This window comes from Euprymna scolopes, chromosome 19, assembly GCF_053919585.1.
Source record: "Euprymna scolopes isolate OS-2025 chromosome 19, ASM5391958v1, whole genome shotgun sequence".
Classification (NCBI taxonomy): Eukaryota; Metazoa; Mollusca; class Cephalopoda; order Sepiida; family Sepiolidae; genus Euprymna; species Euprymna scolopes.
Window position 1 is genome coordinate 150,371,806 of NC_136500.1, and position 24,267 is coordinate 150,396,072.

General features: G+C 36.9%; 1 protein-coding gene across 1 annotated transcript in view; it reads left to right on the forward strand.

Moving 5' to 3' along the window:
• Nucleotides 1–17,239: 17,239 nt before the first annotated feature.
• Nucleotides 17,240–24,267, forward strand: part of LOC145240061 (small VCP/p97-interacting protein-like) — a 30,855-nt gene continuing 23,827 nt past the window's right edge. The window contains exon 1 of the mRNA XM_080103683.1: nucleotides 17,240–17,528. Coding sequence (XP_079959809.1) covers nucleotides 17,466–17,528 — 63 coding nt within the window. The 5' untranslated portion in view covers nucleotides 17,240–17,465. The remainder of the gene's footprint in view (nucleotides 17,529–24,267) is intronic.

Here is a 24,267-nt window from a genome sequence, read left to right on the forward strand (position 1 = left end):
AAATTTTCAAGACTCTTCTCATCAGTGTCCATGCCTTGGTGTTTTCTTAAAGCTCTTTTGAACGTGTCAACAAATCTCTCTGCGAGGCCGTTTGATCTTGGATGGTATATTGCAGTTGTTAAATGTCCAATGGATAGGGCCTTGCAGAATTCTTCAAACTCTTTGCTGGTAAATTGGGTGCCGTTGTCACTGACAATAGTTTTAGGTACTTCAAAACGACTGAAGAGATGTCTTAATGCATCTATAGTACTAGTCGATGTCGAATGTTTACACTTAAGCACTTCCGGCCATTTTGTAAAGCTGTCGACAACCACTAAGAAGTAATCTCCATTCAACGGACATGCATAGTCAATGTATAACCGCATCCATGGTGCATCCGTCTTCAGCCACGGTTGTATCTGTACAGGTGGTTCCTTTGCTGCTAGCTGACACCCTCGACACTTTCTTACCATTTTTTCGATGTCCTGGTCCATATTAGGCCAATATGTATATCCGCGCATCAAGGCCTTAATTTTGGACATGCCTGGATGACCGCTATGGAATTCTTTTAGCATTCTCTTTTGCAGTGTGGTCGGTATGACGACTCTGTCTGCGTACAATAAAGTTTGTAAGCAAATCGAAAATGGCAAAATTTTTTAGTCTTTCTTTGACTTGTCATTTAACTGCACCTGGTTTTTCATTCTTATAATGAATTCATCTGTTTCTGCTGCCTTATTGATGTTATCCAGAGTCACTGGTAGCTCTCTAATCGTGTTGCACAGCAGTCCGGAGAGTTTGTTTTCCTCTCTTAATGCAGCTATCAGTGTCCTCTAAAGTTTCTGCACACTTTTGAATCTGGATAGTCCATCTGCATTTCCGATATTTTTGGATGAAATGTACTCTATTTTAAAAAAATAATTCAACAGAATTATGATCCATCGTTGAAGTCTGTTTACAGTGTGAGTGGGTATGCCTTTTCTAGATCCAAAAATAGTCAACAAGGGCTTGTGGCCATTCTGCAACGTAAAAATCCTGCCATGAATAAATCTATGGAATTTTTTAATTGCATAAATTATTGCTAAACTTTCTTTTTCAATTTGAGAATAGTTTCTCCCTGCAGGCAAAAGTGATCTGGAAGCATGAACTATTGGCTTCGTTGATCCGTCTTCCAGTCTATGGAGAAGTACTGCTCCTATACCGTAATCACTTGCATCTAATGCCACAATCAATTCCTTCTGTGGATCAAAGTGTGTCAGTGCTAAATCAGATAACAGGCATTTCTTAATCTCTTCAAATGCACTTTGGTACTCCTTTGACTAAATCCACTTTCGTCCTTTTTTTAATAATTCGTTCAATGGTGCTCTCAACTTATGCATTTTTGGGATATAGATAGCATAATATTGTGCTAAACCCAAAAAAGATTGTAACTGGGCAACATTGCTAGGTGCTGGCATCCTCTCAATGGCTTCTGTTCTCTGAGGATCCGGTCTTCTGCCTTGGCTGTCAATAATTTGACTCAGATATTTTATCTGTTTTAAAAAAAATTTCACATTTTTCGGCATTCAATTTGAAACCAAATTCCTCAATTCTTTGGAAAATTGTTCTGATATGCTGCTTATGTTCATGCACATTTCTACTCTTTATAAGAATGTCATCCAAATATGCGATTGCAAAACCTAAATCGGCAAGCATTGCATACATTCTTTGGTGACTTTTACCTGAAGGTTAGGGTTAGGGTTAGGGGTTAGGGTTAGGGTTAGGGGTTAGGGTTAGGGGTTAGGGTTAGGGTTAGGATAAGCCTCAGATAAATCAATTTTGGAGAAAATTTTCCCTCCATTCAGCTTTGTAAAAATGTCTTCAAAGCATGGGAGTGGATAACTATGATCCATAAGACAGTCATTGAGGCCTGTAGAAAAATCGGCACATACCTGAATCCTCTTATTTTTCTTTTTAACATATACAGTGAGGCTTGCCCACTCAGAATAGTGAACCTTTTCGACTACACCATTTTCCTGCAGTCTTTGCAGTTCAATTTCAATATCTTATTTTGAAGAAAAAGGTACGCTTCTTTTTGGCTTAAAAACAGGTTTCACATTTTGCTTTAGTTCAAATTCACTTAGTGAACATACAGAGTACACATACCTAACCCCTCAGGAAAAACCCTGGGGAATTCACTTTTTAAAACCGTAAGAAAATCCTCATTTTATTTGGAATTTTTCTTTTCAGCTACACTCACACTGTTACAAAATGCTCACATAAATCAAACAAAACGATCCAATCAATTCTGAAAAGGCAATAATTTATACCTGGAACAACTGACACTTTTGTAGAAAAAGTTTTCAATCCAAGGGATACACTGCAATTAAATTATCCCATGAATTTTAATCTCTTGCTGGATACTTCTTTGGCAATTTTAAATGTTTTAACTTCTAGTTTTGGACACCCAATCCTCTTCCAGGTCACTTCGTCGATAATTGAAATATCGCTACCTGTATTCAAAAGTAGTTTCACTATGTGACCATTTATTTTGGTATTGACAAATTTTCTTTTACTTCCTTGTCTCACTTCTTCTTTTGACAACACCACATTTACTTTAGACTTAAATTTTTGTCTGTGTTTATTTTGTTTAGTTCGGCACTGAACGAAAATATAGCTGGATTGAGAAAGAAGCGCTAGCAATCATCTATGTGGCAAAGAAACTACACACAATTGCCATCATTATGGCCATTGTTTTACTCGGATCACAAACCACAAGCCCTTATTAAGTATTTTTGGTTCCAGGAAAGGAATTCCAGTTTATACAGCAAACTGCTTACACATATACTTTTAGATTATGATTTTTTTACAAAGTACCAACTACGAGGGGCGTGCAATAAGTAATGCCCCTGCCCCACTTCCCATAGCAGTAGAGCAATGAAATGTGGCACAGTTATTAGTCTTTCTCTACATAGGAACCACCCAGAGTTATGCATTTCTCCCATCGTTTGATGCAGCTCTGGAGACCATTTTTGTAGAACACCCCAGGTTGGTCCTCCAACCACGACGTGACTTCAGAAATCAAGGCTGCATCATCTGGGAAACGCTTTCCTTTCAAAAACAAGTTCATGGCTGAGAAGAGGTAAAAGTCAGAGGGTGCAAGGTCAGGAGAGTAGGGAGGATGGGGTGGAATTTCATAACCACACGCTCGTGCTTCTGATCTGGCAACATGCGAGTTGTGGACCGCAGCGTTGTCCTGCAGGACGAGGGTACCTTTGCTGATCTTGCCCTACCTCTTGATTTTGATAGCTTCCCTTAATTTTCTCAAAAGTGAAGCATAATAGGCTCCTGTAATTGTGGTACCCTTTGCCAGGAAATCTGTCATCACTAGTCCGTCCTGGTCCCAGAAGACTGTGAACATGACCTTACCAGTGGAGGGCTGCACCCTTGCCTTCTTTGGAGGTGGTGAGTCCAAGTGCTTCCACTGCATTGCCTGGGCTTTGGTTTCTGGATCACAGTTATGGACCCAGGTTTCATCCTGTGTAATCAGTCTTTTGAAAAACTTTGACTCATCTTCTTGGCACATCTCCAAATTCATCCTCGAGCACTCAACACATTCTCGCTTCTGGAATCGTGTGAGCAACCTGGGAATCCATCTGGCAGACACCTTATGCATATTCAAATGCCATGAATGATAGTTTCCACAGACCCTGTATTAATCTTTACATCTTTGGCTATTTGGTGAATAGTAATGTGCCGATCTTCCAAAATGACAGCCTCAACTTGACGGAGAAATGCCTCATCAATGGCAGAAGGGGGGCGACCAAGTCTGGGAGTTGTTTCCACAAACTTCCGGCCATGTTTGAATTAACGATGCCAGCGTTTTACAAGGTCATATGATGGGGCATTATCACCATAAGTTTCTTTCATTTCATCAAAAGTCTCCTGTGGTGTGCGTCCTTTCAACTACAAAAATCAGATCACTGCTCGACATTCAACAGGCTCCATTTCACATCTGACTCAGTTCAAACACCTGTAAAACAGAAACCACAATTAGTTCAGAGCTGTAATTTGCCACATAACCCGTAGAGATATAAATCATTGCACATGCAACATTTCAGCTATATCAGACAACTGGAAGTGGGTCAGGGGCATTACTTACTGCACGCCCCTCGTAGGCAGCAAAATTGTGCCAAGCAGATGCATTATCCAAATTTATCTCTTCTTATCAAAAAGTAGTGGAAGACAGTCATCGCTACTTGTTTCCAAAGTGAGATCGTTACCTGTCACTTCAAAGATGATTCAGGAAGCTACAGCCGCAGATCCATTATTACAGAAAGTTCGACATTTTCATCTCACAAGCTGGTCAAAAACGTACTGACTAGCAACGCCAACAATGTTTTTCAGAGATTTTCTTTATATTTGGAGAACATGTTGCTGTCCCATTTACACTCTAGAACAGCAATTCCACTATGGACATGAAAGAATTAATCGGATGAAAGCCTTGAACCATGACTATATGTATTGGCCAAACATGGAAGGCAATTAGAAGAATTTGCAAAAGTTGTGCCAAATGTCAAAAAACAACATTGCATGCATGGCCTTCTCCAGAAATGCCTTTTTCATGATTATGCATGGACTTTAATTAATGGTCAACATTACTTAATATTGGTTGATGCTTACAGTAAGTGGCCAGAAGTTTTCCAGATGAACCATACTACATCGAATGAAACTGTAAAGAAACTACAAGAAATTTTCAGCAGATTGGGCGTTCCTGAAATCTTAGTTTCTGATGATGCGTTTACCTCAGCAGAATTTTCTGACGTCTGTAAACAAAACAGTATTCAGCATCTCAGATTTTCACCTTTCCATTCACAATCAAATGGCCAAGCTGAACGCTTTGCCAACATGTTTAAGAGAGCACTCTTGAAGTTAGGGAAGGAACTACTCGAGAGATCATAGAAATATTTCTAAGTAGCTACAGAGCTACGCCAAATCCAAATTACCCAAATGGAAAATCTCTTGCTGAAGCATTGATGAACAGAAAAATATGTTTACCAATGGATGTTATTCGTCCATCATCAAATAATTTTCCCCAGAGAAAAAGGATGACGGAAAACCATTTGAATCGCCATCATGGAGCAGGATCATGTAAATTCCTAACAGGACAACCTGTATTGGCAAAAGACTACCGCAATGATAAAAAAATGGACACAAAGTCACAGAGTACGTCTTTCTGGTAATGTAATCTGTGATGTGGATGTACAATCATCTATTTGGGTCAAACATGCAAATCAAATTTGTCATTCATATTTTCCAAAGAGGCAATAAAATTTATCGCTCCTTATAGATCTTTGAAAAAACTAGAAAGTCTTTTGGGGGAATGGAAGAAAGATGGCGGCATCCACGGACGTGGAATATCGTTCTGTGATTAATTTAATGTTTCTGCAATGAACAAATTATGTTTTAAAATACAATGAGCTTGTCTACTTGTTCTATATTTTTGGAATATCAAACAGAACAATGAACATTCAAGGCCACTTCAATACCAGGTAATGTCAAAAGTGGGGTGAATGTCTTATATCTCTATCATCATGGAATAAATCACTGCAGGGAAGCATGTAAAGGATCCTTAGAGTCATTTCATAGATTTCAATGTTGTTTTCAAGTCGGTTTCTATTTAACCCATAGTTGAGACACTAACAGGTACTACCACTCCGGGTCAGAGTGGACCTGGGAGCAATGGCAATTAAAGGGTGGCTCCACACTCCCCAAAGCCCGCAAGTTGGGGCCTAACCACTGGATATAGTTTAAGGTCATATCCAGGACATCCATGGAGGGACTTTTACCATCTGCAGAGGGGGGGGGTAGTCGGTGTATTCTAATGCCCCACCGACAGGGCCCTCTTCTGTGGGATAGAGGTTGCAGGGAAGAGAAAACGGCATCCCCCACTAAGCCACGAAGTCTATTTTGTACTCTGTCAAGGCAATTTCGAGGAAAGAGCTACATAAATTGAATGTTGTGCAAACCGACCAATTGGTGCAGAGATACATCTTTCTTCTTGGACCTGGGAGCAATGGCAATTAAAGGGTGGCTCCACACTCCCCAAAGCCCGCAAGCTGTAGCCTTTCCACTGGATATTAGTAGTAGTAGTAGTAGTAGTAGTAGTAGTAGTAGTTGGTTGGTTGGTTGGTTGGTTGGTTTTGTTTAAGGCATATAAACCCTTTTCGGGTTATTTAATGCCAAATCCAAAGATTTTGAAGAAATATAGGATCAAAGAGAGGGCTTAGGATAACAGAGAGAACGTAATAAATAGATAGATAGCGATTTGGAATTCAAAAGAGAAAGGGGGTGTAAAAGAAGAATAAGAAAAGATGAGTTTGGTTTTCTAAAGACAGATTTTTTTTAATGCTTTAGTGCATGAGTATGAGCATTTGTCTTAGTTTTATCGGTTATTTAAAATCAATAAATATTTATTATTTTATCGTTGCTACTAGCAGTGGAAGGTTTTGTTTTAAACAAGATCAAATAAAATAGACGATTAAAAGAATCGTTTTTGGCATCTGAAAATAGGCACAAATTATCCCGATTCCGATGCTCCAAAAAGTTCCGATTTTTCCGATTCCGATCAATCGTCAACACTAGTATATATATATTTTTTTTTTTTTTTTTTTTTTTTTATTCAATTTTCACCCCAAACAAGGCACAGTGCCACTTTGAAGCAGGGGGCTACTATTAGGGAATTAATTAGCGGGGTCATTATGAAGGGAGAAGAGTAGAAAGATGTTTGTTAACATTACACTTGAACTTCTGCATATCATTGCAGTTGGGAAAGCAGAATCCCATAAGGGAGTTCCAAAGACCCGCAGTTCTGGGGAAGAAACTATTGGAGTAAAAGGCTTTCTTGCACCTAGGGATCTCCACTGTAAAGGATATATATATATATATATATATATATATATATATATATATATATATAATTATTTACTATAATAATTAAATACCTACAGACACTAGTGTTTCATCCTTTCGGGAATCAATAGATTTCAATGACAATAAACGTATGGAGAGTGGAATATTTATTCATCCTCATTCAATCCCAGACAAAGGCATCACCACATTATCAAGGCCCAGAGGCCACTCAAGGATAAGGGTTAAAGAGTGTACAGTAGCAATTGGTCAATATAGTAATCATTAGTAATGAAAATTTGGTAAATTTGATAACTTATATGGAACGGCTCATCAAGAACTTATTTACTTTAGACTTGAACACAACCATATTGTAGTCAGCCGAAAAGCAGGAAAACGGAAGACAATTCCACAGGCGTGCAGTTCTAAGAAAGAAGCTTTGTTCATGGAATCTATGTTTAGGTTTAGGCACAGATAAAGAGTGGGGGGAATTATTGATAGTGTTTACAGCTAGACGAGTGTTTCTTGTGAAAGTTTGGCGAGGGGGGACCATAGATTGAAGCTCAGTTGAACACTTTCCATGAAAATAACGATACATCAGAGACAAACTCGCAACATCTCTTCTGTGAGATAGAGGTTGCAAGGAGGAGAAAAGGACATCTCCTACGAGGCTACGAAGTCTATTTTGAACTCTATCAAGGCAGGACAAGTCCTTTCTAGCAGCTCCTGCCCAGATGTGGCAACAGTATTCCATCCTTGGACGTACCTGGCTCTTATATAGATAGAGAATAGCATCAGCAGTGAGATATCTACTGGATCGATAGAAAGATCCCACCATTTTTCCAGCGGCCTTGGCAACAGATTTGATATACCTATAATATAAAACTAAATGTGTGCGTGTTTGTGTCTGTGTGTGGGTGTATGTGTGTGTATCTGGTCACGAATAGGCTCCTATATGGTTGACTATTTTAAAAAACTGATTACATATAATAATAGAAGATGTATCGAGACACAGGAATGGTTATGTTTGATCTGGCAGAACAGTGGTTCATTAAAATTGTGGGGTCTGCGTTCGTGCTTGGTCCACAAAGTATGGAAATAAAAAATTTAGAAATTAAAAAAAAAAAACGTTTACAAGTGTTTTTGATATAGATGTACATAAGAATACTTTTATAAGTATGTTTTAACTTAAATAGGGATGGTATAATAAAATTGTGGGGTCTGCGTACATCATATTTTGCTTTGGTTTTGATACCCCCAAATTCAACCCAAATTTACAACCTCCCCTTTTCATACGCTATCATACTTTCATAAATCAGAGTCCATTTTCTGTAGGCTGTTTTTGAACCCAGTCAACGACGGGCACTTTGCTAGTGTATATATATATATATATATATATATATATATATATATATATATATATACTAGCAAAGTGCCCGTTGTTGACTGAGTTCATATTCGTACTGTTCATAACTTGCCCTATGTGTGAATACCTTTTATGTAAAGTTTCAAATGTTTAGACCAAAAATTGGCTAAGTAGTTTGGTAGAGACTGTAGAGGTAAATTTTTTTTAATTCGACCCCAATTTAGACCCCTTAATATTTATTGTTTCGACCTCAAATCAAAATAAAAAGTTTGACCTGCACCTTATGCATACAGAAATGTTCACCGCTGATAACATAAGGAATTACATATATAGATTTTTGTTTATTTTATGTTTTTTTCCTTGTATCTTTATTGAAAGATGAAAGCAAAAAGAAAAACAACAAAAAACTTTATTTATTTTATTTTTTACATTTTCACCACAAGCAAGGCACATTGCCACTTTGGTGTAGGGGGCTACTATCAGGGGTAACATCTACTGGGGTACTATATGGGGATTTGGGCAGCAAGATGTCGGTTCATGTTGCACTTGAACTTCTGCATGTCAGTACAGTTGGGGAAGAAGGGACTTGGAATGGAATTCCAAAGTCAAGCGGTTTTGGCGAAGAAATTACTGGAGTAGAAAGATCTTTTACATCTAGGGATCTCTACTGTGTGGGGGTGAGATTTAGCTGCCTGTCGGATTTGTCGAGGGTGTTTACCTCGTGGGGGCACAAGTGATTGCAGTTCGTCAGAGCATTCTCCATTAAAATACTTGTAGAACAGGCAGAGGGATGCAACATTTCATCGATGGGACAGAAGCTGAAGCTTAGATGCCAGTTCAGGGCTATCAGGTTTGCGACTCTCTTTTAAACCTTGTCTAGGAGCGAGAGACTAGTAGCAGATGCACCAGCCCAAATATGTCGGCAATACTCCATACATGGGCGAATCGTGGCCTTATAGAGGTACAGGATACTTTCGGGTGTTAGTAATTTTCTAGCACGGTAGAGAGAGCCTACCTTCTTTGCAGCGGCTCTGGCAATGCTTTCAATGTAATTGTTCCAACTCATGTTTCCTGTGAGTTTGACCAAGGAGTTTGAAAAATGTACTCTCAGATAAAGAGTAGTTGGCCATTGCTATTGGTGGTAGAGAGGGTTTCTTGTAATTATTGAATGAAACTAGTTTAGTCTTGGCGGATTGAACGTGACCATCCATTTTTGTCCCCATTCCACTACAGATTAAAGGTCATCCTCTAGTGTTTCTGCCATTTCTTTAGATATGTGTTCATTTGTTTTCTTGTTGTGCCTGTTATAGAGTGTGGTGTCAGCATATATACCCATCTCAGAAGCAATTTTGTCGGGAGGTCATTTATGAATATCAGGAACAATAGAGGTCCAAGGATAGACCCTTGGGCCACTCCCGCATTTATATCATATTGTTTAGATGTACGACCGTCGAGGACAACCTGGATTTTTATCTTATCTAAGAAGGATTTAATTATGTTAAGTATTCTACCAATGATACCGTATGATCTAATTTTCCCGAGGAGACCCTCATGCCATACCTTGTCAAAAGCCTTAGATATATCTAGAGCTACTGCTCTACCCTCTCTGGCTTTGTCCAGTGAGTGGTATATATGTTCAGAGATTACAGTTAGGATGTCTGCTGGGGAACGGGCTTGTCTAAATCCATATTGTTGGACAGTCAGAAGTTTAGCATCTGTAAGGTGATGGACTAGAGCATGGTTAATTAAGGTCTCAGATATTTTGGCAAAACGTGGGAGGAGGCTAATGGGGTGATAATTTAATGGGTCCGTTCTTTCGCCAGAATTCTTGAATACTGGTACCACAGAAGCAGTTTTCCAACAGCCTGGAAAGTAAGATTCATTCCGGCGTTTGTTGTAGAGTTTGGAGAGAACTGGAGCTACTTCAGCTGAGCACTTTTTTAATAGCACAGCTGGGATGAGATCGGGTCCACATGCTTTTGAAGTGTCAAAGTTTTTTATGATAGCATGCACCTGAGCAGGGGTGATTTTCAGATAATCTAGCACGGCGTCTGTCTGCATAGGAAAGTCAGGTAGGGGGTGGTTGAGAGGGTCCAGTGTGGAGTTTGAGGCAAACCGACTGGCAAGCATGTTAGCCTTTTCGGTTGCTGAGCAAACAATCTCATGATTTTTGGTTAGTGGGGGAATTGTTGAGTGCCCATTATTTACTACACTGTTGTAGATTTTCCAGAAGTCACGAGTTCCTAATTTTTGTGCTTCGATACGTTTTTTAGTGGTTTCCGTAAATTCTCTCTTAGCTGTCGCTATTTCTTTCTTAACATTACTTCCAGCTTCTATATACTTCTTTCTGTCTGTTTGTACTGGACTTATGTTAGTTAAATCTGCGGTATGCATGCTGTATGCTGAATCTGTGTAAGTAGAGTTTTTGTGGTGGACATTAAAGTCACCAAATCCATGTACTTGTGTGCTAGTGTCGAGGGAGAGTGTTGTGTCTATGCTGTCAGAGATTTTGTTTATTATGGTGCAGTCCTGGGTCGAGGAACAGTGGTAGAGAAAATAAAAGTAGCTAATGCCAATAAACAAACAAAAATGCCCCCCTCACTAGGTGTCCAGAAAGTGGTTGTTCATTTAAAGTTAAATTTGCATAGAAAAGTGATCACCCACTTTTTTAAAAAGTAATTTTTACATATCAGGAAAACTATTTCTCTTCTATAGAAACAGTTAGCAGATTCGTCATCTACAAAATATATATATATATTTTTTTATATGAACGTGAAACGGGTCTTAAAGTAAAATTTTACCATTATTTATAGTTAAATGTAATTTTTATGGAAAACTGGGTAAAATTTAATTTTTCTTAGATGTTTTAAGGTAGACGGAAAACAGTTCACACACAGAGGACATAACTCGGAATTACATTTTAATGGCGACTTGATATTTTATCCTATAGCAATAGACTTTATTTTAAGCAGTTCTGCACAATGGGATTTCGTAATTTTTGGATATATTACTACTTTCGGATTGACAATTAAGTGCGTCATGTTGTTTTTGCTTAAAGCAACATTTTTAAAAAAACTGATCTGTTCACTCTTTTTTTATTTACATGGGGGTCACCACTTATCAAAGCCCGGAGGCGACTCAGGGATAAGTGTTATTGCGTGTACAGTAATCAATGAGATAGTATCGTAGTAATCATTAGTATTGGAGATTTGATAGAGTGTCTTGCTTAAGCACACTTTTTCCTACTGAAAATATAAATATGTCATAAATTTACTTTTATTTATTTACATTTCAGTGGGTGTGAAAATGAGTTTTGATGTTCCTGTTACACCACGATGTGTACATCTTAAAAAAAAATATCTTGTATTGCCATCCAGACTGAGGGTTAGTTGTAGGGTAAACAAAAAGCATTCTTTTATACTAAAATTTGATCGGGAACAATTATTATGGGTTGGTTGATCAGCTTTAAGAAGTTAGGTATTTGTTGTCAAACCTATTTTTCTTTTGCGTTTATTATTTAGAAACTTATTATTTAACATGAGGAAGGGGGGGGGGTTAACTATTCTGTACTTTCACCTAACAATTTAATCCTCAATTCTTAAAGGTAAGTCTTCTGGTGGTCAACCAGCACACTTTCACTCAATTCTGAAGTTGCATAGCGTGAAGGGCTCTGGTTGGTACTTATGTAGGCACGGCCAAAATGGAAGGAGTAAGTATTTTTTGAAAAAGTCTCTTTTTTTGAAAGTGTCTCTTTTTAAAAATCTACCAAAAATCAAGTAATTATCCAATCAATACGAATTTTTCGCTGATTATTAAATGAAGAATGAACTTTAATAACGATGTATTTTTTTTCTTCATATTTTTAATATATATGCTTTTTTGCCTACAAGCCCCTTTATTTTTGGTTACAAATAGGCTTAAAATAATCAGCCGAAATTGAACAAAATATATTGTATTGTGGGAAGGACAAAACAAACAAACAAACAAACAAAAAAAACAAAACAAAAAAAACAAACAAACAAAAAACAAAAAACAAAAAAAACAAACAAACAAACAAACAAAAACAAACAAAAAAAAAACCAAACAAAACAAACAAACAAACAAACAAAACAAACAAACAAAAAACAAACAAATAAACAAAAAACAAACAAACAAACAAACAAACAAAAAACAAACAACTGTGTGTATTTTAAATGTTTAATTTTTCATTTTTTGTGTTTTGAAGTGTGAAATTCGTTGAATATGTTAATAGTAATTATTCTTTCAGCTTAGCAAATATGTATATGCTAGGGAAAATCACATCATCAGGCCAAGAATATCTCCCTGCTCTGTCTAAACATTGAGCACTCTTTGGTAGACACATTGTGTTTTTGTTTGTTTTTGTTTAAATAACTAAACAATACTACCAACACTGTTCTTCAGATGCTGCACTTCATTTTCTTGTTCTCTTTCAGTGGAGGAGAAATCCTTCAGGACTGAGACGATTTTTATTTTTGTACCTTTTCTCCACGTTAAAAAACGACCCTGGTGTCTAACTCTGCCCCGTGGGGAGGCATAGTAAATAGGTACAATATATATATATATATATATATATATATATATATATATATATACTTGAAAATGAATGATATTTTAAAGGATAAATGGAAGTTGTCAAAAAAGAGCATGACGTCATAAAAGATTAATGGCAGTTACTAAAATCTATGGATGCGAATGTTGTTGAAAGCAGCAACCATAGCTGCTGGCTGTTGCTTTATTATATTCTTGTTTAGCTGTAGTGATGAAGTTTACTTTTTGGTGGCATCCAAAATGAAAATGCTTAAAATCGTTTATGCACACATATCTCTGCACATACACTCATCTGAATTAAAAAAAAAAAAAACAGATAAAAATATTCTAAGCCAATCAGATGCATTTCTTTGAATTTATCCAATTCATTGTTTTGATCCGCCCTGAAATGCATTAAAAAGGCGGATTTTTTCTTCAAGTTTGCGCCAAAGTCTATCTAGATAATTCACGGCTCTTAAATTATCAAATCAGATTTCTTCAATATCCCAGCATATAAACTCTCTTTACTCTGCAAACGTACACCATCTGTGTATACACTATCCTGAATAAAAACAAATAATACGGATTCAGGCAAGCCCGTTCAACAGCAGATATCTTAACTGTAGTTTCTGAACGTATATACCGTTCATTGCATAAAACAGGGGAGGGTAGAGCGGTGGCCCTTGATATATCTAAGGCTTTTGACAGGGTATGGCACGATGGTCTTCTAAGGAAAATTAGATCATATGGAATCACTGGAAGAATTCATAACGTAATTAAATCCTTCTTAAGTAATAGAAAAATCAAAGTTGTCCTCGACGGACGTACATCCAAACAATATGACATAAATGCGGGAGTGCCTCAGGGGTCTATCCTTGGACCTCTATTGTTCCTGATATTCATAAACGACCTCCCTGATAATATTGTTTCGGAGATGGGTATATTTGCCGATGACACCACTCTCTATAACAGATATGAGGGGAAAACAAATGAACACATATCCAAGAAAATGGCAGAAACACTAGAGGATGACCTCCAATCCGTAGTGGAATGGGGACAAAAATGGTTGGTCTCATTCAATGCTGCTAAGACTAAGCTTGTTTCCTTCAATAACTACAAGAAACCTTCTCTACCACCAATAGCAATGGCCAAGAACACATTGCCTGAAAGTACTTCTTTTAAACTCCTCGGCCTAATGTTTACAGGGAATATGAACTGGAATAGATACATTGAGAGCATTGCCAAGGCTGCTGCAAGGAAGGTTGGCTCCCTCTACCGTGCTAGAAAACTACTTACGCCTGCCAATATCCTATACCTCTATAAGGCAACCACCATTCGCCCATGTATGGAGTACTGTTGTCACATCTGGGCTGGTGCATCTGCTGCTTGTCTCTCGCTCCTGGACAGGGTTCAAAAAAGAGTCGCCAATTTGATAGGTCCTGAACTGTCATCTAGGCTTCAACCTCTGTCCCATCGACGAGATGTTGCATCCCTCTGCCTGTTCTACAAATACTTTAATGGTGAATGCTCTGACGAACTGCAAACACTTGTACCTCTCCGATGTAACTACCCCCGACAAACCCGACAAGCTACTAAGTCTCATCCCTTTACAGTGGAGATCCCTAGGTGCAAGAAAGCCTTTTACTCCAATAGTTTCTTCCCCAGAACTTGTTTGGGGTGAAAATTGAATAAAAAAAAAAACCCAAATAATTATATTTAGGATCAACCAGAAAACTGTCTGAATTTACTTGAAATGGTCTTTCATGTAAATCCTTTAAAAAGCCAAATTTTTCTTTGATAAACCAGTGGAACCTAGCTGATCTTATTCTATGGATTGGTGTCTGGGTGCCCCACTGGGCGTTTCCCTCCGCAACATCTCTCCATTCACACCCACACAAACAGTAATGAACGCACATGCACACACACAATTCATCGACTTATTATCGTCTGTCAATTTATTATCGTCTGTCAACCTGTACAAACTATTCAATGGAATATTTCCAATCTTTCTCACTATCTTACTGAAACAAAGTCAAATGAATTATCTATATATATAAAATGACTACACACGTTTTTGCATGTCCAAGAAAGGCTTTTTTGTGAGAAATTCTGCAGAAATAAGCAAGCCTTTTATTGGACGGTTTCACCGCCCACGGATTTGTTTTAACCAATCAGATTGCACGTTATAACTGGCTGCTGAGAATGCTCTTTGGAGCCAATATTCCTTTTCAGATCAGATTCCAGGAAGACGTCGAGTTGGACACACGTGGATTTATGACTCAAATCCTAGAAGACGCAGGGCGAAACAGACTGGATTCTCACTCGAATCGAGGCATCGAAATTACTTGTTGTTTTGAGGCATTTTAATTGCAATTTCCAATGCCCTTAAGTAGGGTGAATTTTTATTTGCACGTTTGTGCTTAAATTTAATGCATGCCAAGACAAAATTGAGGGTCTACTGTTTGACCCGCCATTGTCCACAATTGGACAGTTTTCTACATGGACTCCTTGTGTATGCCCTGCTAGCAGCCCGAAGGTCAACACTACAAATCCAACTTGCGCACTACTTCGTCAGAGGGAATCCTACCCAGCCTTTACCGAAGACGAACTATTGTTCCCTTCGGGAATGTTACCAGCCCATAATGGCAGATAGCTGAGGCTGACGCATCTTTTGCAAGCATGAACCTTTTTACTTTAATAAAATTTACATTGAAGTTTCAAGGTGAGCTTGTTGTAATTTCTGTTTGGTTTTCTTCCATTCTGCCAAGGGCAAAAACCTTGTGAGAGAAATCTCACATTTTTCGGGGGGGGGGGTCTCGACAAGGTTACATTTATTTACAAGTTTCCTTATACTCCCTAGATTATAATATCTACGATTTGCGAACGGACGCAGTCTCGACATTTATTTTGATTGACTTTTAAAAAATTCCCTCTATTCCATCCTTTGACGTGTTTGTTTGCTTTTTTTGTATAAATAAAGCAAAACTAATCGAAGTAGGCTGCCTGGTTTCCTGCCAGGAACGCCTTGAAAGGCAATTAGCTTTGATCAATGTGGGGAAAACCCTTCATATCAGACAATTGCTATTCATTTGAGAGCTCCCCCTTCTTGAAAAACATTGTTGAACTTTGCTTTAAGTATGTGGGGAAACAAATAAATGAAACGGCAGAAAGCTGAACTGGCCTGCAGCCAGCGTTCATTTCTGCAGGCACACAGACAGACACGTAGACCTGTTCACTTTTAGATATATATATATACATATATATATATATATATATATATATATATATATATATATAAATATATTTCTGTAGAAATATATTTTCTTATGATATATATCAATTCTATAAATTATAGTATTATTGGTCGTTTAAAATCAATATTTGTTATTCCATTATTACTACCAGCAGTGTAAGATTTTGTTTTAAAAAAAATCAATTAAAAAAGATACTTAAAGGAATCGTTTTCTAAGAATTAGAAAATAAGCACAATTTTTCCGATTCCAATATTGATTTTGATACTCTGCAATAGTATTGGGCACTCTCTTCAGGTTTTTATTAATTACCAGTTTTACCATATATATATATATATATATATATATATATATATATATATATATATATATATATATATACACACACAGTAGACTTATTTAGACATTGTTAAAATTAATATATATATATATATGTATATATATATATATATATATATATATATATATATATATATCCACTTATCTTGTGTTTCCTTTTTTAAAATTAAATATGTTTAAATATGTTTTTAACTCTTTTTCAAGATGTCTTTTAACATGTTTTATTAATCATTTGTTCATATATTTATATATATATATATATATATATATATATATATATATATATATATATATATATATATACATATATATATAAATCTGCTTCAGAATCATACCTTGAAAAACCTAACATTATTTGGTGAATAGGTTATATTTGTTTTGATATAGGTTGTTAGTACCCCTCTTTCTTTTTAGAATGGTTCAACCCTGTAAAGTTGACTCTAATATAAAGCGATGGTCTTTATTGAAAGTTTCGTGGATGGTTTTTGGCCTGATGAGGTGATTTTCCCTGCTAGGGGGTCATTGAAACACGTTTGCTAATGTGTAGCCAATAGCTGTCCAACAATCAATATATTGCTCTGTTTCATGCATTGAGCACTCTTTGGAATAACATATTGTGTTGTTGTTATGAGTTACTGAAAAATTCTACAAACAGTATAATAATAATAATAATAATAATATATATATATATATATATATATATATATATATATATATATATATATGAGAGAGAGAGGGGATGAAGGGGGGATTACATATTTTTTAGAAGACGCTTCTATTTTGTTATCTATGCTCCTGGGCAATGGCGGATACCTCTGCTAGTACCTTAAGAAATGTTGAAAGTTCATCAGTATAGCAGCAGCAGCAATTTTGATCGCGTTCTTGCTTGTAACCAGTGATATCCGTTTCTTGTCGTGCGTTCGAATTGCAAGACAGCAAAATCCACAACTAGAAATTCTCACTGTTATTAAATCAAATATTTTCTTTTTAAACAAATCTATTATTAGCCGTAATTGTTAACAGATTGTCTCCCTATTATTGTTTGAAGCGGCTGTTCGACTGTGTAATTGATTGGCATAATTCACGGCTGACAAAAAATGGGCATGTGTTTGCCGCCCTGTCTACGCGACATCGAAGAAGACGACGCACCTGCTGACCCCGTGAGTATTTACTTTTAAAAAAGAAATTAAATGTTGATTTTTCTGTCCTTCTCTGAAGACTGGATGTGACACAAAATCAGGTGTATGGCGAATTCTGAACAGTGGGTACCCATGAAAAAAAAAAAAAAAAAAAAAAAACCCTGTCCTTAAATCGAAAATTATAAACTGGAGTTATCATTCTTTATGAGCTAGCCTCTTTCTATCGACTTTTTTTTTTATTTTATATATATAAAGGTGGCGACTATATTTTTATTATATAAAAATATATCCAGTTTGGTAGAAAAGTAACTTATCTTGCCTTTGATAACATTTATTTGTTATATATTTGTTTTTTGACAACTTTTTCGAATCTATGTGTACAGTAATACAAACCCATGTAACATGTTTAATCAACTCGAAAAACATAGTGTTTACCGATGTATTGGAAAATTCAAAATGACGGCCGACTCTCTCTCGGAGACGGTATATTTGGGAGAAGGAGTTTTAAATAAAAAACCAGTCAAAATACTGTTAAAACCCGCCGAATATATGTCGGCATATGTCACGGTATCATATATTGAGCGAGTTTCTAACAGTATTTTGTCTAGTATTTTATTTATAACTCATTTTCCCAAACTTACCGCCTCAAAGAGAGAGTCGGCCGCCATTTTAAAGTTCCCAATACATCGGTAAACACTGTTTTTCGAACTGAATAAACATGTTACATTAAATAAAAACACTAAAAACATATCCAGTTTGGTAGAAAAGTAACTTATCTTGCTTTTGATAACATTTATTTGTTCTATATTTGTTTTGTGACAACTTCTCCGAATCTATGTGTACAGTAAAACAAAGCCGAAAATTATTTTTTAAGCGAATTTAAGTTTTTCCAAGGTCCCCATGTTAAAAATGGTTTTCTAAAATCTCGCGAATTTGAATTATTTGGAATTATTTCCCTCGTTTTCAAGATGGCAGACATCACCATCTTGGTTGTTTGTTTCACCACAACATTAATTTTAAGAAAATAAATAAATAAAACTACTCAATCAATTTACATGCTTTTTGGTGTACGATATTTTCTTTCGGTGCTTATATAGAATTACACATAATAATAATAACAATAAATACAGAAAAATCGGTAATCGTGAAGAAAGAGAGAGCCTGTTTCCTCCGTTTGACTATAGGTGGCGTTAATGTCTGTCCACCCAGTTACGGAAGCACAAAATGTATATAATGGCACCGTTGAAATAAAAATAAATGTTTAATTTTAAACATTTTTTATTTTTGCAAACATATTTAAGTTTTTTGGGGTTTTTTTTCAAACATATTTACGTTTTTTTTTGTTTTGTTTTTATTTTTGCAAACATATTTAAGTTTTATTTTTCCGAACATTTACGTTTTGTTGCTTGTTTATTTTCAAACATTTACGTTTTTTTTTTTTTTTTTTTTTTACGTTTTTTTATTTTTGTTTTGTTTTTTTGTTTTTTTTTTTTTGCAGGCATAAACTAATAATTTTTGAAATATTTTTCTTTTAGAAAAGTTTGCTTATGAACTTATTGTACCGCGCTATTTTTTTATAGTAGTTTCAAGTAAGATTAAGGTTTTACAATATCCTTTTTCAAATATATATATATATATATATATATATATATATATATATATATATATATAAATACTCGCGGAAAAGGTAAAATAAAAAAAATTAAGAAAAAAGAGGGGGGGTCCATAAAAAAATGATAAAAGAAAAAACGTTGATTTTGTTATTATAAGAACGTAAAAAATACTCGCGGTTGTACTCATAAATATGTTTAAAAGAAAAATATAGCAAAAACATTTAATTTATGCTTGCAAAAAAAAAAAAAATTAAAAATAAAACAAACAAAAAAAACGTAAATGTTTGAAAATAAACCAGCAACAAAACGTAAATGTTTGGAAAAATAAAACTTAAATATGTTTGCAAAAACAAAACAAAAAAAAAACGTAAATATGTTTGAAAAAAAAACAACAAAAAAAAACATGTTTAAAATTAAAATATAACAAAAACATTTATTTTTATTTTCAACGGTGCCATTATATACATTTTGTGCTTCCGTAACTGGGTGGACAGACATTAACGCCACCTATAGGCAAACAGAGGAAACAGGCTCTCTCTTTCTTCATGATTACCGAAAAATCTTTATGATGTATGTGTATTTGTCATGGTACGAAAATGTCATATTCCAAAAATCACATAAGTAAATCAAGTGTTTTTTTTTTTTTTAATTAAGGAAATCAAATTTTACGATTTTTAGCAATTAATAATGAAATAGCACGGCCCGTAAATCTCGGTAGTCGAATTGAGTTTTCAACCTTGGAATTTAACATATTCTAAAAAACATGGCAGCCTCTTCCGCCTCCTCCTCACTTACTAAACTTCAATTTTCTTATTTAAAAAATAAACTACTTGATGAATTTACATGATTTTTGGAGCACGACATCTTTGTTCTATGACAAATGCATACAGCATGAAGATTTGTTTGCATTTTTATTTATTTTTAATTAAGTGTATGAAGTGATTCTCGAGAGAGAGAGAAAATCACGAGACAAACGGAAGGCTTGGTAGAGCTTGAGGAAGCTTTATTCAACTCACAAAACATTACATGGGCAGAGGTAACATCGTTCGTCTATCGAAAAAGTCACTCCGTAGAATGTTAGGAAAAGGGGCGCAACTCCGTTATGACAAGCAGAAGGACAGTACAGGAGAGTTCCATTATTTCACCACATTCTCCGCCGCCCAGAAATGTCCAGGTCCTCTAGTTTCCAAAAGACCGAGTAGCTTCAAGAGTATCAGCTCAAACTGAAAATAAAGAAGGAAAAGAAAAAAAGGGTCAAAGTAGGTAATTCTCAGTTAAATACTGAGGTATTTGTCTGACTCTAGAAGAGCGTCAAAGGTTAATCGTCTCCTGGTCAGTTGAAGCGTTCCTCAGGTTATCATTCAGGAGCCTCGGTAGAGAAGAGGCATGTGCAAAAGTTTCTAAGTTAGGATCCGTGAGGTCTTCCGTTGCCTGGTTTTTAGGGTCCTCTAGCAGAAAAGGAGCGTTAGCTGATTCCTCCATTGGGGCTATAGGAGAGTCAGACTGGGTAGGGGCTTCCGTAGAATCCAGTTCTAGATGTAGTAGCGTAGTGTTTTCTTTCTCACCAAGGGGAGCAATATGGCGAAGAGACATTGTTGTTTCCCTCCCATTATTCAACCGCACATGAGCATAGTTAGGGTTTACATCAAGAATATCAACAGTTTCTGCTAGTGGCTCATATTTACTGCCACGCACATGTCGCTTCAGGAGAGCAGTTTTAGACTTAGTTAACCAAGTTGATATGGATTCTCCGGAAGAAGATTTTCTTTGGAAGTTAAACATCTGTTCATGGGGTGTACAATTGGAGGCAGTGGAAAGCAAAGAACGTATACAGTGGAGAGATACGTCAAGGACTTTTTCCCAGCTAACAATAGGGAGATTACTAGACTGTAGCGCCAGGTTGACTGTCTGCCAAATAATGCCATTGTATCTCTCTGTTTGTCTGTTGCCTTGTGGATTAAATGCAGTAGTTCTATTAGTGGCAATGCATCAAGAGTGTAAGAATTCTTTCAGCTTCTCCGACATGAAAGCAGTTCTTCGATCAGAATGCACGAAAGAAGGGTTTCTGAAAATTGAAAACAGGCTGGATAGGTGTTTTTTTACTGTAGCAGCAGTGAGGTCCGCACAGGAGTAGGCAAAGGGAAAGCGGGAGTATTCGTCAACCACAGTTAGTATGTACTTGTTACGCGTGTTGGAGGGTAGGGGTCCCTTGAAGTCCATACTTAATCTCTCAAATGGTTGGCTTGCTTTTATGAGCGTTTGCGGAAACGTCTTCACAAATCTTGGTTTTATCTCCGAGCAAACTTGACAAGATTTAGTTATAGCTTTTATGTCTTCTACCGAATAAGGCATGTTCTTACTCCTGTCTTCTACCGAATAAGGCATGTTCTTACTCCTGTCTTCTACCGAATAAGGCATGTTCTTACTCCTGATAAAATGCAGCATTCGAGTTACTCCTGGGTCGCATACATTTTTATGTACCTATTTACTATGCCTCCCCACGGGACAGAGTTAGACACCAGGGTCGTTTTTTAACGTGGAGAAAAGGTACAAAAATAAAAATTGTCTCAGTCGTGACGGATTTCTCCTCCACCGAAAGAGAACAAGAAATTGAAGTGCAGCATCTGAAGAACAGATACTACACTTTGAGATATTAAATCTTTTATTCATGTTAAAAATACAGTCAAAATCAAAGATGAACAAAAAACTTAGGCACATGGCCAACTCAAAAGGGGGGATTTTGGGGGGTCGTTGGTCATCCTTGTCACTCCAGAACTAAACAAAATCAAAAGTTTCTCCCAGCTAGTATCTTCTTTCACCATAATACCGTATTCACCCTTTCATATTGGGGGACGTCCTACTTAACTCTCAGTTTTTAAAACATTTTTTATTGATGTGTAATATATACTACACTTTGATCTTGTCCCGAAGGCCAAGAGATCAAACAATTTTTCGGTAGTGGTAGTAGCAGAGCAGAATCGAGATAGTGCATCCGCTGCAGCATTATGCTTTCCAGGCTCATACACGATGTCGTGGCAGAAACAAGCGAGTTCTAATTTCAACCTTTTCGTTTTTTATTTTGCTTTTACTTTTAGGGTTGAACATGAAAGAGACAGATTTTTGATCCGTGATTAACTTAAAATGTTTTCCTAGTAACAAGTGTCGCCATTTTCTAATAGCTTCTACGATTGCATAAACTTCCTTTTCCACGAGAGAATGTTTTTGTTCGGCTGAGGTTAGATTTCTAGAAAAGAAAGCCATGGGCCGACTGTTTTGAGTTAGGGAGGCGGCAATCGCATGTTCGGAAGCATCCGTTTCAATTTCAAGGGGTGAATCAGATTCTATACTGGCCAGAGATGATTTAGCGATCTCCTTCTTTAGGAGAAGGAAGGCATCAGCCTGTTTTTCAGTGAGTGGGAAACTACTGACTCTAGTTAAGGGATATAACTTTTCAGAAAAATTTGATATCCACTTAGAATAGTGCGAGAACATTCCCATTGTTCGTCGGAGTGCAGAGAGGTTTTTCGGTATTGGTAGGTCAGTCAACCCTTTGAGCCTGTCAGGGTCAGGTTTTATCGAGCCCTTGCTTATGGTATACCCAAGTAAGTCCACAGAGTTAAGAGAATAAAGGCATTTATTTTTATTCAGGGTTAAACCATATTTAGCCACACTTTCCATAAAGCCTTTCAAGGTGTCTATCATGCTCTGCTTGATTATGTCCACAAATAGTGACGTTGTTTATATAAACATTAGTGCATCGTAGTTCTTCTTGCTTTATGATATCGTCTATCACCCGCTGGAAGCTTGCTACTCCATTGGTCACCCCAAAAGGAATTCGGCAGAATTGGTACAGAGACCCAGCCGCTTCAAAGGCTGTGTATTTACGTTTGTCTGGTTTGATGGCAACCTGATAATATTCGCTGGTCAAATCGAGCGTGCTAAATATTTGGTAGCCGGCTATTTCGTTCATTATATCTTGTATCCGCAGGAGTAGGTAAACGTCTAGTAGTGTGAAACGGTTTATCGTCTGAGAGTAATCCACGACAAGCCTTTTCTTGTGGTTTGAGGGTGATATCACCAGTGTCTGGGCCCTCCATGGTGATTGAGAAGGTTCTATAATTTTTTCTTTCAGCATACGCGATATTTCTGACCGAATAAATTACATATCAGGAAGGCTATGTCTCCTGGATTTTACAGCTATTGGATGACAGTCGGAAGTTAAATTAGCAAACAGAGATGGATACGGAATTTTACCTATAGTGGCCAGTCCGCACACAATAAGGGGAGGGAGTGAACCTCCGAAGGGTATTTTAACGGATGAATGTTGTCGTAGAAAAGCGTGCCCTAGAATAACATCACAACACAAGTTCGACATAACAGATAGCTTCACATCTTTGTACTCTTTATTATTTACGCAGAGGGATACTAGACAATGTCCTAGGGTAGTGGACGAATGGGAACTGCTGGCCATGAAAATTCTTTCCGTACTAGGCGAGACAGTTAGACCAAGTTCTCCAACCTTATTATAAAATTTTCAGACCTACCAGTATCGACGAGTATATCTAAAGGGTTACCCTTGATGATTCCACTCAATGTCGAGCGAGATAGGCTCTCAAAGAAATTATTAGCAAAGATGGACTTACCGGGATTGATAGCAGCAGCAGTCATAGTAGTAGTAGCCGTAGGCGACTTACAAACACGCACGTAATTTCCCCTTTTCTTGCAGTTCTTGCATGTAGCATTCTGTGCCGGACACTTACTTCGGTTATGTCTGTTATTACCGCAAAAGAAGCATAGACGCGAGGTAGCGGCTATAATATTTTCTTCGTCACCGTTCATAGGCTGGGGGTCGTCGTCTACTTCTTCCGTCCGAATAGCAGCAATGGAGTTCCGGATGGAGTATGACGCTAGTTGTTTTTGGGCTGTCTCAAGCGTGAGAGCCTGGTCGTAGGCGGTTTTTAAGTCCAGTGTTCTATTCTGTCTAATATGGTTCGCCGAAATACAGTTTATGAGAGCGTCACGAATATATTCATCCCTCGCTTGTTCTTTCGTCACGGCTCAGAACTCGCAGTCTTTAGCGAGCTTTTTTTAAGACTCGGACATATTGGTCGACGGTTTCGTTTGGTTGTTGTCTCCTCGTCACTAGA